The 18572-nt window shown below is 42.0% G+C and overlaps 1 protein-coding gene across 1 annotated transcript in view; it reads left to right on the top strand.

Annotated features, from left to right (window-relative positions):
* Positions 1 to 18572, top strand: part of gan (gigaxonin) — an 84288-nt gene that overhangs the window by 13827 nt on the left and 51889 nt on the right. The window contains exons 2-6 of the mRNA XM_078400769.1: positions 9806 to 9917; positions 10808 to 11158; positions 12839 to 13053; positions 13813 to 13934; positions 16688 to 16800. Of these exons, the coding sequence (XP_078256895.1) occupies positions 9806 to 9917; positions 10808 to 11158; positions 12839 to 13053; positions 13813 to 13934; positions 16688 to 16800 (913 nt within the window). The remainder of the gene's footprint in view (positions 1 to 9805; positions 9918 to 10807; positions 11159 to 12838; positions 13054 to 13812; positions 13935 to 16687; positions 16801 to 18572) is intronic.

Genomic DNA, 18572 nt, shown 5'->3' with positions numbered 1-18572 from the left:
CTTTTAGTTTCAAAACTCCACACATGCATCATTCTTCTGGTATAGCCCTCCAAAGGGTGCATATCCTATTACACCTATTCTATTATGTTGCTCATCCTCAAAACCACTTCATCTTCCCCTTCACTCTTACCTCCTAATCTAATAATCTTCCTAGTCGTTCAAAACTCTTCCTTCACACTATCAACATCCTCAGCCTCCTTATCATATAATTCAGTTTGTCTTACCACTAACATTCTTGAAGTACCAATACACTCTAACACCATCTCCATTCTTCTCAATACGCATTTCAGAATAGCCAACCTGACAAAAATACAAACAATTAAAATTCCCATATGCAATGCTATATTAATCAACTTGTCCGACCAGCCCCCGAAATCCTAATCACCCCAACTATTCGACTCCTTCATGTTATCCATTTACTCTCTTATCTTGTAATAAAACTAGTAATATTCTCTGTCTGATCCCTAACTCCCATCATACAACTACCTTTTACTATAGCACAGACACATCCTTCCAGAGCCAACAAATAATCTAGGGCATATCTGTTCTGCATAATAAAGAGCCTAAGTTCAGTAAGTCCCTGGGTAATCATGTCGAGGGCCCCCGTGGTTGCATTACCCAAGATAGTGAGACCACAAATGAGGTAATTACGATTATTGGCAGCCAAATAACCTCCAGTGAAGCCTAGACTAAAGAAGCTCGCCCATCCCTATCCCACAGAGCTCCCATGTGTTCCTAGAGATGTGGGATCTTTCCACTTTGAACAAAATTCTTTTGAAACAGCTTTAGTCACCAACCTTTGACGAGAGACCCACTGGGAGGGACAGGTTATTGTCATAGGAATCAGGGTTCCTATTGCCACCTCGGGACTGGTGGATTCAGGACATTAGTGGCTGAACCATTAAAGAAAAAGAAAAGGTTTGTATCCGTTAAAAACAAAGTGCCATGACATATCGAATACATGTTTAACTCACCTCCCTCTATCAAGATCCTAAACTGCTCAGAGAACCATTGTGCATCTCTGCCACCTCTTTCTTTCATCATCTGGGTAAAAGGGAACGTATATACGTCCTGTGAATGTGAATTATCCTTTGGTAACGGAAGACCAACAGCAGGCGGGGCAGTAAAGGGTTCATAAATAAGGTGGGTTTAGACGCCTTTATTTTTGCTTTCTCCCTCCAATTATCACATATAAGGTACTTTAGGGGGTCCCATTCTGGTCATGCTGAATAATGCCTGTACTGAGGTCATGGGTGGGTAGCAAACAACTGATTGTGGGGAGTACATAGCTGAGTGAGCTCGGAGAAATAAGTTACCTCTTGGGACTTCTCCCAGAAACTTGAGATCACGTTTACATCTCTGTAGTGGAGAGACCAGACATAGTTCTGTGAGAATCCAACCTACCGCACTTCGACATACATCATCAATTTTTACATTTAGTCCAATAACAAGGTAACATTTTATGATGACAGTCCTTCAACAGTCACGAAAAGTGAAGATGCCTCAAAAGTCCAATACAGGCCTTCAGTCGGCTGACGTTCCATTTTCCAAATCCCTCCGGGTTATCATCATCGCATTAGAGTACATCTCCTTGGCACAGGTGGTGATCGTGGTTAGGTTGGTTCGGCCTGCACTTCTTTCCTCCATCATACCTGGAATCTGCAAGGCTTTAAGACAGATGATCACCAGGGGCATTTTCATTATACGTTAACCTCGTGTACTCCGAGGAGAGATTTCAGCACGTAGTCTCCTGGTATTATGGACTCGTCCCCTTATGTAACTGGTAGTGGCTTCGGTGCCTCTTGTACCTGGGAATGCAGGACTGGTAAAGCAGGGGTTAATTGCTGTGCATAAATAATTAATTCATCGCTGAGGGCGTGTGGGTCAGAATAACTTCCACACACTTAATCATAATGTGCCCCTGACAACTCTATAAGATCTACTTATATACACTCAAAGGGTCAATAGACAATAGGTGCAGGAGTAGGCCACTCGGCCTTCGAGCCAGCACCGCCATTCAATGTGATCATGGCTGATCATTCAAAATCAGTACCCCGTTCCTGCCTCTAACGTGTTCAATCCCTTAATAATCCTATGTTTCAATAAGATCCCCTCTCATTCTTCTAAATTCCAGCGTATACAAGCCCAGTCGCTCCAGTCTTTCAACATACAACAGTCCCGCCATTCCGGGAATTAACCTCGTAAACTTACGCTGCACGCCCTCAGTAGCAAGAATATCCTTCCTCAAATTCGGAGACCAAAACTGCACATAATACTCCAGGTGTGGTCTCACTCCAGGTGCAGTTCTCCAACTGCAGAAGGACCTCTTTGCTCCTATACTCAACTCCTCTTGTTATGATGGCCAACATTCCATTGGCTTTCTTCACTACCTGCTGTACCTGCATACTTCCTTTCAGTGACGGATGGTCAGTCCAATATGAGTGTCATTCCCTTTGTCTTTCCGGGATTATTTCATCTGCAAATTTCAAAATCTGAGGCTTGTTTTAACGCCTCCTGGTGAATTTTCGGATGCAACCAGATTTCCTTTGCCATCCTGACCATACCCTCCTTACTAGCATGCGTAAGGAAGTGTATATAGTTGAAAGGAACGGGCAGAAAAACATCAGGTACACAAATTTGCCCAAGAGGGGTAAGCCAGAGCCCAGTCAAGGAGTCAATGGCACAATCCTCTCATTTCCAAGATCACGTTGGCCAGCAGAGGCATCCCCCTGCATTAACCCTACATCACCCATGTCTGGCAAGGCCGTTCTGCCCATTAGAATCTTTGGTTCTGTGGGGACCATAGTGCAGGATTCGCAAGCTACGGTGCGGGCAGTGATGTCAGCAAAGGGCATTTCCCTGGCAATTTTAGTCGCGGCCACCCGGATGGGCATTGCACTTGATAATGGCCAGTTGTGTTGGGAGAGCTGGGGCTTGCAATAGGTTGATCACATAAAGCTGAAAATGGGCAATCTTATAAGGAACATCCAATATCTGGTGCAGTGACTAGCACTGTTTTAGATTGCAGCACGCTTCTTCTTGTTGGGGTGAGAGAGTGAATTGCTGCGGTGCCTTGGCGGAGGCAAGGGTGACAGTAATTTAATGTACACTGCCACGTTGGGGATCCACTCCGGCAGAAATTCATCAAGCCCAGAAAAACCCCTCATCCGTCTAGGGGTGGTCGGGCTGGTATGGTTCCCAAAGGGTTCTCCATCGTACCCCCTCGGTTGGATTCAGGATAGCGGACGTTAGGGTGAACACATCTCTTGCGACTGTTTCATACATGGTTAATGTTGATCTTATACAATTCACAAATCCAAACACAGTCTGGACCATTCCTAGAAATTTTCATCATTTCCTGCAACTTCCATGGGGTATATACATGCATCACAGCCTGCGCCCCATTCTGTCCTGCTAATGGGTTTGGCATTGCTCTCAGTAGCATTATCTTTTTAGTCTTTTTAATTTCCTGCTGGTTCTCAGCCTCGCGTTTCCTTTGCTCTTCGTTGCACTCTCTCACTGATGAATTCAATTACTGCTGCTCCTTCCTCTTCTGCCTCAGCCCTTCCCCTCCTTTCATCCTCCTTTTCAGTTTCCCGGTCACTATCGGTATCATCTTCCTCTGGGGATGCCCTTCCCTGTGGGGGTGCCGATGCCCCCCCCGATGGGATCTTAGTGGGGCAGTTCCTGCTCTTGGGGACAGGTAGCTAGGGGCATATGGGGGAGGTGTTCTACACCATTCCCGACTTTCCCAATTTACTCCTCATCCTCCTCTTCTCCTCGGGGTTATTTCGCTTAAGTTTCCATTTTTGCATTACCAATTGTTTACAATCCTGTTGGCCAACTGCATTTTTCCTCCTGATAATCATGCCATTGGCACTCTGCCAATAATACATCCCAACCTTTCAATATGCCTTCCTTCGTATGTAACTCTATCCCTCTACAACTTAGATTATCCATCCAATATGCTGAAACTCCTCCCACACCTCTTTCTTCATATTTCCATTCCTCAATCTATTTCTTCCATTTCTTGCCTCTCTCTCTCTCTCTCTCTCTCTCTCTCTCTCTCTCTCTCTCTCTCTCTCTCTCTCTCTCTCTCTCTCTCTCTCTCTCTCTCTCTCTCTCTCTCTCTCTCTCTCTCTCTCTCTCTCTCTCTCTCTCTCTCTCTCTCTCTCTCTCTCTCTCTCTCTCTCTCTCTCTCTCTCTCTCTCTCCCCCTCTCTCTCTCTCTCCCCCTCTCTCTCTCTCTCTCCCTCCCTCCCCCCCTCCCCCCCTCCCTCCCTCCCTCCCTCCCTCTCTCCCCCTCCCCCCTCCCCCCTACTCCGTCAGTCTACTATCACCTTAAGAATATCTCAAGGGTTAAAGGACTTATGGCTCAGCAGGATAGCTGCAGCGGTTTCAGAAGCAGCCACTCAAGTTTCACTTAGGCCAAGAAAGTGAATCACATCATTCCAGTTCTGAGGTCTCACACTCGCATCCAATCTATCAAAGAATTAATTTCAATAATACTACTGTTGATTCATAAAGCACTGAATGGTTTAGGGCCAAAATACATTTCTGATCTTCTGCTACACTATAAACCATCCAGACCTCCCAGGCCTTCTGGGACAGATCTGCTCTCTGTCCCAGAGTCAGAAATAAACCTGGAGAAGCTGCGTTTAATTTTTTATGCACCACATATATGAAACAAACTCCCAGAAAACTGCAGGTTCGCTGCAACACTCAGTTCCTTTAAATCGAGGCTGAAGACTTCTGTTTGACGCTGCCTCTTATTAAATCAAATAATTATTCATTCTAACATTGCACTGTAACCTTTATTCTGGTATTTTATACCTGTCTTATTCTATTTCAGCTTCCTGCTCTTTAATGTTTTATGTAAAACACTTTAAATTGCCTTGTTGCTGGAATGTGCCATATAAATAAACTTGCTATGCCTTCGGCTTTTACATTCCATGCTTCCCCCACGCTGACCATCCTTCGTCTCCTAATCTCTTGGTTACAACCTGATAACTGTGTGTAATATGTACGTTTTCCAGGGTCTAAGTAACACATATCCCCCCTTCCCCTCCAGGAGGGAAACTCGGTTAACACACTGACCAATTTGTAAAGTATTTCTACAGACCCCATCCTCCCTGGGACGGGTTACTCAATTTAAAGTCTCCAATTCATAAAACTTTCTTACTGGCTTATTGGCTTCTATGTGACCACTGTGTTCCCAGGAACCTTTTTCAGGAGTCCAGACACAAAGGATCTGATAGTGCACTTTTACTCCCTTCAAGGTCCCGGTCAGACCACAGCCACTTACTCAGTTGTTGGATATAATTTCAGCAGGACTCAGCCGTGCTTCCCCAGCCGGGGTGATACGTATCTGGAACAGGGCTACGTGAAGTAATTTGACCCATGTAATTCCCATTTCACCCTGTAGTTGGCCAATTTACTTTTAAGGTCTGATTAACCCTTTCAACTAGTCCGGCAGTCTGAGGTCTGTAGGCACAATGCAACTATTACTGGATGCCCATCTGGGTACAGAATTCCTTGTTTATTTGACCCATGAAATAAGAGCCGTTGTCTGAACTTAATCGGCTTGGAATTCCATACCTGGGAATAATCTCATTAACACTTCACGACAGTAGAGGCTTTGTTATCCCTTGTCAGGTGAGCCTCAATCCATTTACTAAACTCATCTACAATAACTAATACATATTTATAACACTGACATCTCTCCAGCTCACTGTAGTCCATCTGGAGGGTCTCAAAGGGACCCACGGACAGTGGTGTTTTACCCATCTCACAAGGTACACCCTTTCCAGGATTATGTTGCTGACCAATCAGGCAACGATTGCTAATACCTTGAGCCAGAGATTGTAACCGTGAATGCCAGCATGTGGCGAGGAGCATATCACTGGTTGGTTTAGCACCACAATGAGGTGCAAAGTGTATATATTCAATAACCCACATTGCTAAATCATCTGACATACAAGCCTGCCAGCAGGGGTGATCCACAGTTTAGATTCACAATCAACTGTGCACCCGAGCTGTTTCCACATTACCTTATCCCGGTCAGGAGCGTCCTCCTGTAATTTAATGACGTCTTGGATGGTTGGCATTCCTTTCCGAGGGAGACTTGCTTTTATTTGAGCTTTCAGTCTGGCCCAACCGGTTCCCTACATCCACCGGTGTTTGACCTGTTGTGTGGGCAGATCATTTCATAACGGAAATCTGCTCTGTTGTATTAGGACAACTAGTTCAGCTGGCTGAGCAGAATGCTCAAAGCTGCTGACTCCAGTTTGCCATCCTGACAACATATGGGGGATTTAGGGACTTCAGTCAATTCTGTGATTCCATTCATCCAAATCAGGAAACAAACAGTCTCCCTTCATTCGGGGAAAGCCAGCCATTGGACTACGTAATCCCTTACATCCATATCCCCAGACCCCATCAGGGTCTTACCAGACTTCTGTCTCAAACGTTTCTCATGAGCACATTCCTTCTTTAACACTGCGGCTGATTTAGCCACTCCCCCTTCAGTAATTCCTATTCCCAATTTCAAAGCATTATCCTGCCAACTTGCCAACACTGAAGCTTCCCTTAATTCTTGACAATACTGTTTCCACCGGGCAATAAGTTCCTTTGCCAGAGTACCCCTATTACTCTTCCAAATTATCTCCTGAACCTTCTTAACATCATCCAGAGCCTTTATTCCTTCTAATGGCCAAAAGTCATTCATTAATTTCTTGTTTAACTCCCCCGACAATTGTCTGAATTGCTCCGATTTGTCAGGATACCGTTCACATAAGATTTGCAAAGCACTGTTTGATTCAGTTGTAGTATCCAAACAATTACCCATCTTGATGACTGATAATTCAACACAGTGCGTTGCAAATGACACAAATTACACAGTCGCATTCCAAACGTCACACATCTTAATACCCCCCCCACAACACTTCATACAAGTTCACACACCTCACAACACTTTCATACACACAATCGGACCCAATCTTACAGCGACTGTAACCCACGCTTTCAGGACTGAAACCTGAACAACGTCCGCACTTTCAGGACTGAAACCTGACCTGTGCCCCACTCTCTCAGGACTGAAACCTGACCCAGTGGTATTGATATCGATATCATTTAATTATAGTCGACTCCCAGTGATACCAATCACTGACCAAAATATCTGCCGCTTCCAGTATTCACCAGACTGACCTGATTTCGTCAAGATATCACACAAGAGTTAGCGAATGGCCAATTCGTCATCAGACGACAGATCAGAGGAAACCGATGCAGTAAAACAAACCACTTGCATCGGGGGCCCAATTCCTCTCTCTGCCTCTGAGACTTCTCAGCTCCTTGGCCGCGAACTCGTGGTAATTGTCTTTTGAAATCCCACCGCTGCCACCAAATGTTAAATCAAATTCTTTACCTTCAGTCTGAATAATCACACGTGATACTGGATTAGCACATCAGATTTATTCCACCATGGGGTTCTTCCCGAGAAGATCTCCAGACACAACACTAGTGTCTGAAGAGACCTCAACTCAGGGCAGGAGGGGAAGAACAACTTCTCCACCATTGTTTACTTTTTTATACAGAAAAAGAGAGGTGTGACAAAAAGAAATCAAGGACCAATTACACATCTAATACAATGACCAATTACACATCTAATACAATTTCCATGGTTACAGAGAAGACAAAATCATTGATACAGGTCACATGCTCAAAAACCAAACCATTAATATAAGTCACATGTATTTAGAGAAACGCATCAATTTACCTAGCGTGGATTCAAACTTTTCCTACTTTCACACGCACCCAAATAAGGAGTTGCTAATAAGAAAGAAACTTTCTTATCTCTATAGACGAGCAATCTCGCAGCTGCATGACCTTGCTTTACTGTTTCAATACACAGTACTCGCAGTCAGACAGAGTGGGAGAGGACAATAGCCCATCTCTTCTGTACACTCCTTATCACTCGTAAAGGGACAAACACATTCTGTTCCCAAGGATAACATTTCTGCCACAAGCATCCATCTTACTGCTTTCCACTAAAATAAGCATCCATTTTATATTAGCTAAAACAACAAAAGAAACCATCTTTACTACAACAAAATATAATATCTCTAATTGACTATACCAGCTAATAGCATAGATTCTCATTATTGCCTCCCAGACCTTAACTTTCCAAATTTAATTAGGAACTTAAAGATGAACATACAGTACCAAAGTGTAAAATACTTTTGAGAAGAAATCTAGATCGAGTCACAAGATGTTCTGGTATATGGCATAATGGGGCATAATCCAATAAATAAGTATCATTGCAAGCACAGATAAATTATTTTTCACAAGTATCCGCAATTATATGTTTTAAATTATTTTTCGCGAATGCCATTAATAATTTAGAACTGAATCAGATAAAAGACATGTTAGATGAGCAATTTTTGGTCCCAAATATAGTTTTTGGTCTTTTATGTGTCATTGTTTATCTTGCGTGAGAAATTATTTTGTGGTTTTAAATAGTACAAGTTAATTTATTACTATATTCACGGCTCAGGAAGTCAGCTTTACATTGTATATTTCATGCCAATTGTTTTTGATTACTTTGAGAATGTGATTAATATAGAAATAAATTGAAATTTGAGTATTTAATGTTTTGATTGCCTTTGTCTTGATTTCTGCATGGCATTGCCAATGCATTTTTTCTATTAGAAAGTATGTTTTCCATTATCAATTAAACAATATTTCTCTTTTAATGTTCATTTTTCAAAACAAATTCCTGCACCATTATGAACCAAAAAGTAAAGTTTATTGTCATGTGCAAAAATATGGTGAGGTACAGGTAGAATGAAAATCTTGCTTGCAACAGTATCGTAGGCAGATAGACTCAGACAACCACACCAAAAGTATAAATTATACTTCCACAAGGCAGTAAAAAGAAAAAAAAGGAATTAGTGTAAAATGCAATTTTTTTTAAAAGGGATGGTCCATAGTCTTTTGCTATCGAGGTAGGATTAGGGTTGTGCGATTTGGCTCTAGAACCTGAGATGAAAGTAGCTGTTCCTGAACCTGGTGTTGTGCAAATTGAGTCTTCAGTGCCTCTTGGCACCAAGAAGATGGCACGGCCCAGATGGTGGGATCCTTGACGATAGATGCCACCTTTTAAAGGCAGCACCTCATGTGGATGCTTTCAATGGTGGTGATGGCTTTGCCCACGATGGACCGGGCTGAGTCCACCATTTCTGTATTCCTGGGCATTGGAAATGCAGTACCAGGCCATGATGTGACCAGTCACAATCTTTTCTACAGTAGACTTGCAGAGGTCAGTTAGAGTATCCTGTAACATGCCTATGGTATTTATTTCACAAAATGCTGGGGTAACTCAGCAGGTCAGGCAGCATCTCAGGAGAGAAGGAATAGGTGACGTTTCGGGTCGAGACCCTTCTTCAGACCCTTCTTCACACTACCTGTAACATGCCTAATCTCTTTAAACTTCTAAGAATGTAGAGGCGCAGGCATGCCGCCTTCATGATTACATCCACGTGGTAGTCGCAGGGCAGGTCACCGAGATGTTAATACCCGGGAGTGTGAAGCTTCCAACTCCCCATTTCCAAGCTACCAATGAAATCTGGAGCATGGTCTGCCGACTTCTCCTTTCTGAAGTCAGCGATAGTTCTTTGGTCATAACAAAGCAGAGTATTCTTGTTTACTGCATTTGAATTTTTAATTTCATCGTTGACAGCCAATGCATATTTACTCTTCTGCAACGAGCCAGTGCTTTAGGTTTTTATTGCACTCTGTGTATATTTCAGGGCAAAGTTGAATTATTCATCTCCATCTGATGGCTCAGTGTACAAAATTGTCCTGGATGGGATTTCCGTTGCTGTTATGCGGGAATTGCTGGATTATATGTTCAGTGGACAGGTACAGTATATTTCCCTGTTTTTATACTGACCATGTTTATTTTGTGTGTATCATTTTGTTTGTCTTTATTGTCAATTGTTTGATTTAGCAAAGTAAGATGCTACTAATGCAGAATAATTTGATTTTTAAAGATCCTTGAATGTACTGGATTTTCCCTCTTTATTTGTTATTGGGTGGTAATCTAGTCACATTGTTCCTCCTGATGCAGAATGTCGACCATCCCTCAACCTCCACAGATATTGCTCGAGCTTTTATTCAACGACTAGACCAAGTGGACCCGTTGGGCCCAAACCTCTCCTGCATTGGTGCAGCACCCTCTCCTCCCCCCCCCCCCCACCTGCCCCTCTTCCCCCTCCCCACCTGCCACTCTCCCTTCCCCTCCCCTCCCCACTTGCCCCTCTCCCATCCCCTCCCCCTTCCCCTCCCCCACCATCCCTTAACCCCCTCTTATCCTCCCTCCACCCCTCCCTCCCTCACCCCCTCCCTAGGAGATAGATTTAAACTTTAAAATGTGAATAACTTTCAAAATATAACACCGATTTCAATGAGACTTCTTCCATTAGCGCCAAAGGGACGATGGTGAGTAAAATGGGCCTAAAATTGTCGCGCTATCGTGTACTGCTTTGGCTGTAGTTCAGGAACAAACAAACAAACAAACAAACAAACAAACAAACAAACAAACAAACAAACGAGAGTTTTAGTATGTAGATGTTGTTTCCTTCCATTGTTGAATTGCTCGCTGGTTAGTTTTAGAGTGGAATTGTAGAGCAAAATATCTTGTAAAAACAGTGTAATCAGCAAATTTTAATGCGCAGAAGTGCATTCTAGGGGTAATTTTTTTTAAAAATTCATCTATTGGTCCTCTGAAACCGAGTCACTTTATCTTTCAGATTAAGCTGAGTGAAGACACAATTCAGGATATTGTGCAGGCTGCTGACCTCCTTCTCCTCACTGATTTAAAAGCACTGTGTTGTGAATTTTTGGAGGGCTGCATTGCTCATGAGAACTGTATTGGCATACGTGACTTTGCCTTGCACTATTCTTTACAACATGTATACTACATAGCAACAGAGTATATGGAAACACATTTTCGTGATGTCTCCCACACTGAGGAGTTCTTGGAACTTGGCCATGAAAAACTAAAGGAAATAATCTCTTTGGAAAAGTTGAATGTGGGAAATGAAAGATACATCTTTGATGCAGTGGTGAAATGGATTTGCCAAGATCCCGTGGTTCGAAAGGTAAAGAAAAACTTATTTTATTACTTCCTACAGTTCTGTAATCTTTGTTTCCACTTATTGGACCTACTTATTCAATGTAACACCATGTTATGATATACAAGGCCATTGAAAGGAATTTGGTTGAAGTTGCATTTTGCTGTGATGCCAAGCAAAATAAAAAGTGAACGTAGGCAGATGTAGAGATGGGTCTACAGATCTGGAAATGATTCCATAGTAGTAATTTTAATAGGGGATGCAGATGCTCATTTGAGTTCAGCAAAAAAAATGATGCCTTAATTTAAAATCACTCTGACAAAGCCCATAAACCTATTCTAACCTTTGAAATCTGTTGGTTTGATGGAATTTGTTTCATTTTAATTTTATGCTGAGGACCCCTTATTCTTTGATGCAGTCTGCAATGAAAAACTTTTTGATAGACACAAAAAGCTGGAGTAACTCAGCGGGACAGGCAGCATCTCTGGAGAGAAGGAATGGGTGACGTTTCGGGTCAAGACCCATCTCCAGAGATGCTGCTTGTCCCGCCCACTGAGTTGTTTCAGGTTTTTGTGTCTATCTCCGGTTTAAACCAGCATCTGCAGTTCCTTCCTACACATGAAAAAAGTTTGGTTCTACGATCAATGGCGGCACGGTGGCGCAGCGGTAGAGTTGCTGCCTTACAGCGAATGCAGCGCCGGAGGCTCAGGTTCGATCCTGACTACGGGCGCCGTCTGTATGGAGTTTGTACGTTCTCCCCGTGACCTGCGTGGGTTTTCTCCGAGATCTTCGGTTTCCTCCCACACTCCAAAGACGTACAGGTATGTAGGTTAATTGGCTGGGCAAATGTAAAAAAAATTGTCCCTAGCATGTGTAGGATAGTGTTAATGTGCGGGGATCGCTGGGCGGCGCGGACCCGGTGGGCCGAAGGGCCTGTTTCCGCGCTGTATCTCTAAATCTAAAAAAAAATCTAAAGTCATCAGAATTCTCATTGCCATAATGCAGCATGGTCTGTGGGCACATCTGAACAATAACACAATTTGTTTAAACTGGAGAAGGAGCATTGAATATGGTGTTGAGTAACAGTAGTCCATGTATTGGGAGCACACAGAGCACTGCAAATGTGGTAGAAAATGCGCATTGCCACATAAGCCACTCCCCCGCCTGGTTAGCCTCCATCTTGCTCCATCTGTGGGAAAGATGGAGTTTCTTGCATTGGCCTCAACCCCTCTCAGGCAACGCACAAAACTGGAATGGAAGCAACTCGCCCTTGTGACTGCTTAGTGGTTTTATTTACATTGACAACTAACTATTAAGGAAGTAATTATAAGTACATTTGTACTGGCAAGTATATAACGCCACTCAGTGCAATATGAGTTAACAGTGACCTACTAAGGCTTATAAAGGCTCTCTAGTTCTGGAGCTATAATTTTGAATGAATTGCTAAGCACATGAAAGTCATTTCATTTGGTTCACTTTGCAACTTTCATTGGAATGGCAGTATGTTTTTGGAACTGTTGGCCAGAAAGATTTGATATATTTCCTTCAGATGCTGGTTACAGAGTTTAAGACTAATTGGTGACGGTTTTCATTTTACTGAATTAGCAGTCTTGTAGGAAACGTTGGGAAGGGGTGATTGTCTGAAATTAGAAAACTGTGGATATATGGCATTACATATTTGTATCATTTAATATTGAATCACTTTAGGTTCACATGAAAGACGTGATGTCTGTGGTGTGGGTAAATGGCCTGGATCCTGGTTACCTGAGGGAACAAATGCTGAATGAACCTGTGGTGCGAGAAATTGTGAAAGAGTGCACCAACATTCCACTCAGTCAGAGAGAAGGAGAGGCTCAGCTAGCTACCTTCAAACCCCGAGGGTATTCAGAATGCATAGTTACAGTGGGTGGAGAGGAAAGGAGGTGAGTCATGCCAGTTGAACTTAAAACACAGTAAAGATTATCCTTTTTTACACTAGTAAAATTCCAAAGCCTATTTATTCCCAGTAAAGTCTCACCCGTATCTCGTTTGCGGCATTGGAAAAGAATCGTATTTGCTTCATTGTAATTATAAATTTTATATATATTGTGAGTTGGAGTACGAGTGGCGCAAATTATTGAAGTAGAGTGCACATCGTAGGAAATGTACTTAACTGTAAAATATCATTTTCCTGGGCATCCTGAACCCAGCACCGAGGGCCAAAATGGAGTCAACAAAAACGGATGCAGCCCACGGTAAAGCAGAAGCAGAGGATCAAAGTAACCCGTTCACCTTATCAGTAGTGGAGTAATGTTGCATAATGCAAAATCAGATGGTGAAATGGGGATGAGAAAAGATTCAAGAACATTTACAATGAATGATGACTTCTGACAGAAATGGTGTAATGTTTAGCAAAGGAAAGTATTGTGTAAGAGAATCAAAAGATCTATAACACATGAGGGACTTTTTGAATGAGAGCTGCAGCTGCTCTCCCTCCGAGTTATTGTAGTATAATTCTACTCCATCGGCTCCAGTTTTATTTTCCAGACGTATTCACTTCATCATTAAACATTTTGTGCATTCTACCTCGACCAATGCTTCTGATATGCATACTGTCCTGATAACATTTTGTTTTAAGAAAAGCAGAATGCCTATTTTTCATCGTAAAATTATGCAAATTTACCTATTTTCTGATCCTTTAGCTCACGAAAGCCTACAGCTGTGATGCGATGCATGTGTCCTTTATATGACCGCAACAGACAACTTTGGATAGAATTGGCTCCAATGAGTATTCCGCGCATAAACCATGGAATCATGGCTGCAGGTAAGAATACATGTTTGGGGTTTTCTGTTGGGGAAAGTCCAGTACAGCACCATGCATTACTTCTGCATATTCAAACATATCCAGTACAGCACAGCAGGCAGCCCTCTGGCTCACAATGTCCATGCCGAATACGATGCTATTAATTGTGCCTCTCTCTTAACACACAGGGTGACCTTATAGAGGTGTACAAAATCATGAGAGGAATAGATCGGGTAGACGTTCAGAGTCTCTTGCCCAGGGTAGGGGAATTGAGAACCAGACGCCATAGGTTTAAGGTGAGGCTGGAAAGATTTAATGGGAACATGAGGGGTAACTTTTTTACACAGAGGGTGGTGGGTGTATGGAACGAGCTTTCTCTAAAAGTGAAGTAAACGTGCAAAATCCCTGGAGTTAACTTGACTTTTTAGACACAAAATGCTGGAGTAACTCAGTGGAGTCTAGCAATCTGAAGAAGGGTTTCGACCCAAAACGTCACCCATTCCTTCTCTCCAGAGATGCTGCCTGACGCGCTGAGTTACTCCAGCATTTTGTCTACCTTCGATTTAAACCAGCATCTGCAGTTTTTTCATACACATTGTTTGACTTTTGTTCTGTATTAACAAGAAAGCAAATTATAAGTAAGTATATAACTTGGCAACAAGAAACCTGTTGCTATTGATGGTCTGAATTAATTTGATTTTCAGGAACCAATTGACTAAGTAGGATCGCTGTCGCGTCTGTTTCCTAGTTTCAGAAAGCTCACCACCAGTTACTTTGAACACCTAGGAAATTTGCTTTGAAACCACGATTAAATTGTTAATAGCATTGAAAACAGTTGTTATTACTGGCTGCAAGTTGCATGGTCTGTTAATTTATATTGTTAAAACTACTATTGCAGTCTCCTCAGCTGTCAAACTACATATGCCTATTAAATCATAATGTAGATATATTTCTATGACTGTTTTCAATATTTTATTTGAAGATCCTACTTATAATCTTTTTAATATGAATCATGTAGCAGACCTCCCAACCCTTCCGAATTTGGCGGAAAATTTCCGCTTTCTTATTTCATTTCTGCCATTCCGATTTTGCCTCACATATTTCCTCTAAACAGTCGGTAATTGCAATTTGTCAATTCGGCCGCTAGAGGTCTCTAGGGGTTCTGCGAGAAATCCCCCCCCGCACGCCCTGGAAGTCTCCCCGAAAATGTGGCACCTAGCCTGGGCAAGGCAGCCAATCTCGACCTCATCGGGACTTCCATGGCCGATCGGTGGGTTGAATTTGCAACCTGCGGCCGGGGCACTGGAACTCCAGCCCAGCTGGAGCCAGCACATCTATCCCCATAGCTGTCCGTCTTCCTTGGCCGGCTGGATAAACCAGCAAAGCACTGGAACCAAGAGTGCCAGAAAATCTGTGGTGAAACTGTAATGAGTAAATATTAAATTTAAGTGCAAGATTATATAACTATATTAATTAATTAAGACGGGGTTAAAATATAAAACACAGCAGAAAAGGCAATTACCACCTTTTTGGGCTGATTATCAATTAATGTGCAAATTTACTTCAACAAGTACTTCCTTATGCTTAGTCGAGTCGCATATATCAACTCTTTCTTCATAACTTAGTCATACATTTTATGACCGTTGTTCTTTTATTCAATACCAAGAGACTTGGGATGTATAAGGAAAAAGCCAAATTGTAAAAACAAAACAAAACTATTTTTTCTTTGTGTTGCAAAAATGATCTCTGTTCAATAACCTTACTATAAATAGCCAAATATACTCATGATAGGCCTGACATTGTACATGTAGTCCAAGAACTACAGACTGTTGGAAATAATAGTTGTTTTTTACACATGAATGTAGCGCAACGCATATGCGCATTTGGCGTGCATACCCTTTTTTTTGCTGAAAAGTTGCATTACGCGCCATATTATGAATTTTGATGTAAAATTCTGAATTTTGGGCATCAAAATTATGAATTTGTAAAATCAAATGTTGGGATGTCTGATGTAGATAAAATAAATATTTTGAAGAAATCCCTAATAATTCTCTTAACTTTTTTGAATGAGTCAGTTATATCATCCCATGTAAATTTCTTGGCTTTCAAATATATTTTCTAAAAAGTTGACCATTAAGGACTAGAATTTCCTTTGATGCTCCCACTTGTCATCATGTTCCTATTCTCCAAACATATGTTCTTTGGAGCCAGAAGATCATACGTACTGCCCCATAGTGTCCCAGACCTGAGCTATGGAGAAAGGCCTCAAATGCCTCATTTAATGGATTGACCATAAAAATCATTAAAATGTTTTTAGAAAAGCACCTGCAGTGCATAAAAACGCATACAAGCTAGTTATCAGCTTTAAACAAATCACAAATAATTGAAGAAAAGGATGAACTTGTTAAATTTTCCTCTGCACAGCCCCTATGAATGAAAGGATTTACTCCTTGTGAACCAGGTCTAATCTGCGCAGGATCTGAGAGTAGATTCCTCTGTGTGAATACTGTGAGAAGGTTGCTGCCCTGCCACTGGACACTGGATGTTTGCCAGCAGAGCACGGCTGTTAGATTTGGGACTTATCTATTCATGAGAGAGTGTTGAAACTTTCTAGTGCATCCTGTTCGGTGTTGAACTGCTGACTAAAACCTCCAAATTGCAGTCTAATGTTACTGGTAGCATCCTGTGTTCAATCAGCCCCCACTCATGGAGCAAGAATTACATATAGTGGTTAGAAATAAGAATAAAGTATGTTTTTCTTCCTTTCTCTGTAGAAGGGTACCTTTCTGTCCTGGGTGGTCAGGATTCAGATAAAGTGACTTTAAGTTCAGGAGAGCGATATGATTCTGACACTAACTGCTGGAGTCCCATTCCTTCAATGAATGAGGTATGTGTCTGCATTAAGAGCATATTATTGTTATTCAATAATATTCTTATCCATGACCTACTAAAGAAAATTCAATGTTTTTTATGCCAATTTTTAAACAAAATTTAAAGGTCATTAATTTTGAGTTATACCAGTTTTCTAAAATGGCTTGTAAGAAGAACATGCAGTAAATGTTATCAAACTTAGTGTTTGAATGTTTTTATTCTGAATGTGGCATTTATTATTTTTGACTAGCAGGTTTCCTTCCTCCATTTATTACCAAAATAACCTAAAATGATTGGATGCTTTATTTCATTATGACTGGATGTATTGCTCTCGTTTGACCGTTTTAATTTCTCTGCAAGAAATCGTTTTTTGCCAGCCACATTGTATTCCTTCCATAGTTCTGCACTTTATGTAGCTGTGGGAGTATTTTATGTAAGAATAGATGGCGTATCTTGTCTATCTCTTGTTCTATCATTTGAAGAATAATGCCTTGCCCTTCCTGCCTTTGGCGACGTTATCCAAAGACAATCTTCGTTATTCATCTTCATTATGTATGCAGACAGTGTTCAGTTCCATGTTCTCACCACTTATGTCAATGTAACTTTCTCAGCATTATCAGCCTGTTTGGCTGATTGCTAAACTGGATACATCAACGTTTGGAAAACATAAGGTCTTAAGAGATAGGAGTAGAATTCGGTCATTCAGCCCATCAAGTCTACTCCACCATTCAATCATGGCTGATTTATCTCTCCCTCCTAACCCCATTCTCCTGCCTTCTCCCCATAACCTCTGACACCTGTACTAATCAAAAATCTATTTATCTATGCCGTAAAAATATCCAATGACTTTGCCTCCACAGCCTTCTGTAGCAAAGAAATCCACAGATTCACCACACTCTGATTAAAGAAATGTCTCCTTATCTCCTTCCTAAAAGAACGTCCTTTAATTCTGAGGCTATGATCTCTAGTCCTAGTCTTTCCCATTATTGGAAACATCCTTCCCACATCCACTCTATCCAAGCCTTTCACTATTTTGTGTTTCAATGAGGTCCCCCTCATTCTTCTAAACTCCAGCGAGTACAGGCCAGGTGCCAACAAACGCTCATCATATGTTAACCTACTCATTCCTGGGATCATTCTTGTAAACCTCCTCTGGACCCTCTCCAGAGCCAGCACATCCTTCCTCAGATATGGTGCCCAAAATTGCTCACAATATTCCAAATGAGGCCTAACCAGCACCTTATAGAGCCTCAACATTACATCCCTCTTTTTTGTATACAAGCCCTCTTGAAATAAATGCTAGCATTGAATTTGCTTACTTTACTACCGATTTGACTTGCAGATTGACTTTTTGGGAATCCTGCACCAGCACTCCCAAGTCCCTTTGCACCTCTGATTTCTGGATTCTCACCCCATTTAAAAAATAGTCTACGCCTTTATTCCTACTACCAAAATGCATGACTCCACACTTTGCCACACTATATTCCATCTGCTACTTCTCTGCCCACTCTCCCAACCTGTCCAGTCCTTCTGCAGAGTCCCTGCTTTCTCTCCACCTTTTTTCATATCATTTGCAAAATTTGCCACAAAGCCTTCAATCCCCTCGTCCAAATCATTAATATACAACCTGAAGAGTAGCGGCCCCAGCACCGACCCTTGCGGAACTCCACTAGTCACTGGCAGCCAACCAGAAAAAGTTCCCTTAATTACCACTCTTTGTCTTCTGCCATCCAGCCAACCTGCTATCCAGGCTAGTATCTGCCCTTTGATACTGAGGGCTCATCTTCC

This window comes from Rhinoraja longicauda, chromosome 6, assembly GCF_053455715.1.
Source record: "Rhinoraja longicauda isolate Sanriku21f chromosome 6, sRhiLon1.1, whole genome shotgun sequence".
In the NCBI taxonomy this organism is placed as follows: Eukaryota; Metazoa; Chordata; class Chondrichthyes; order Rajiformes; family Arhynchobatidae; genus Rhinoraja; species Rhinoraja longicauda.
The sequence above is the reverse complement of the archived record's forward strand: the minus strand, read 5'-3'. Positions and strand labels throughout refer to the sequence as shown.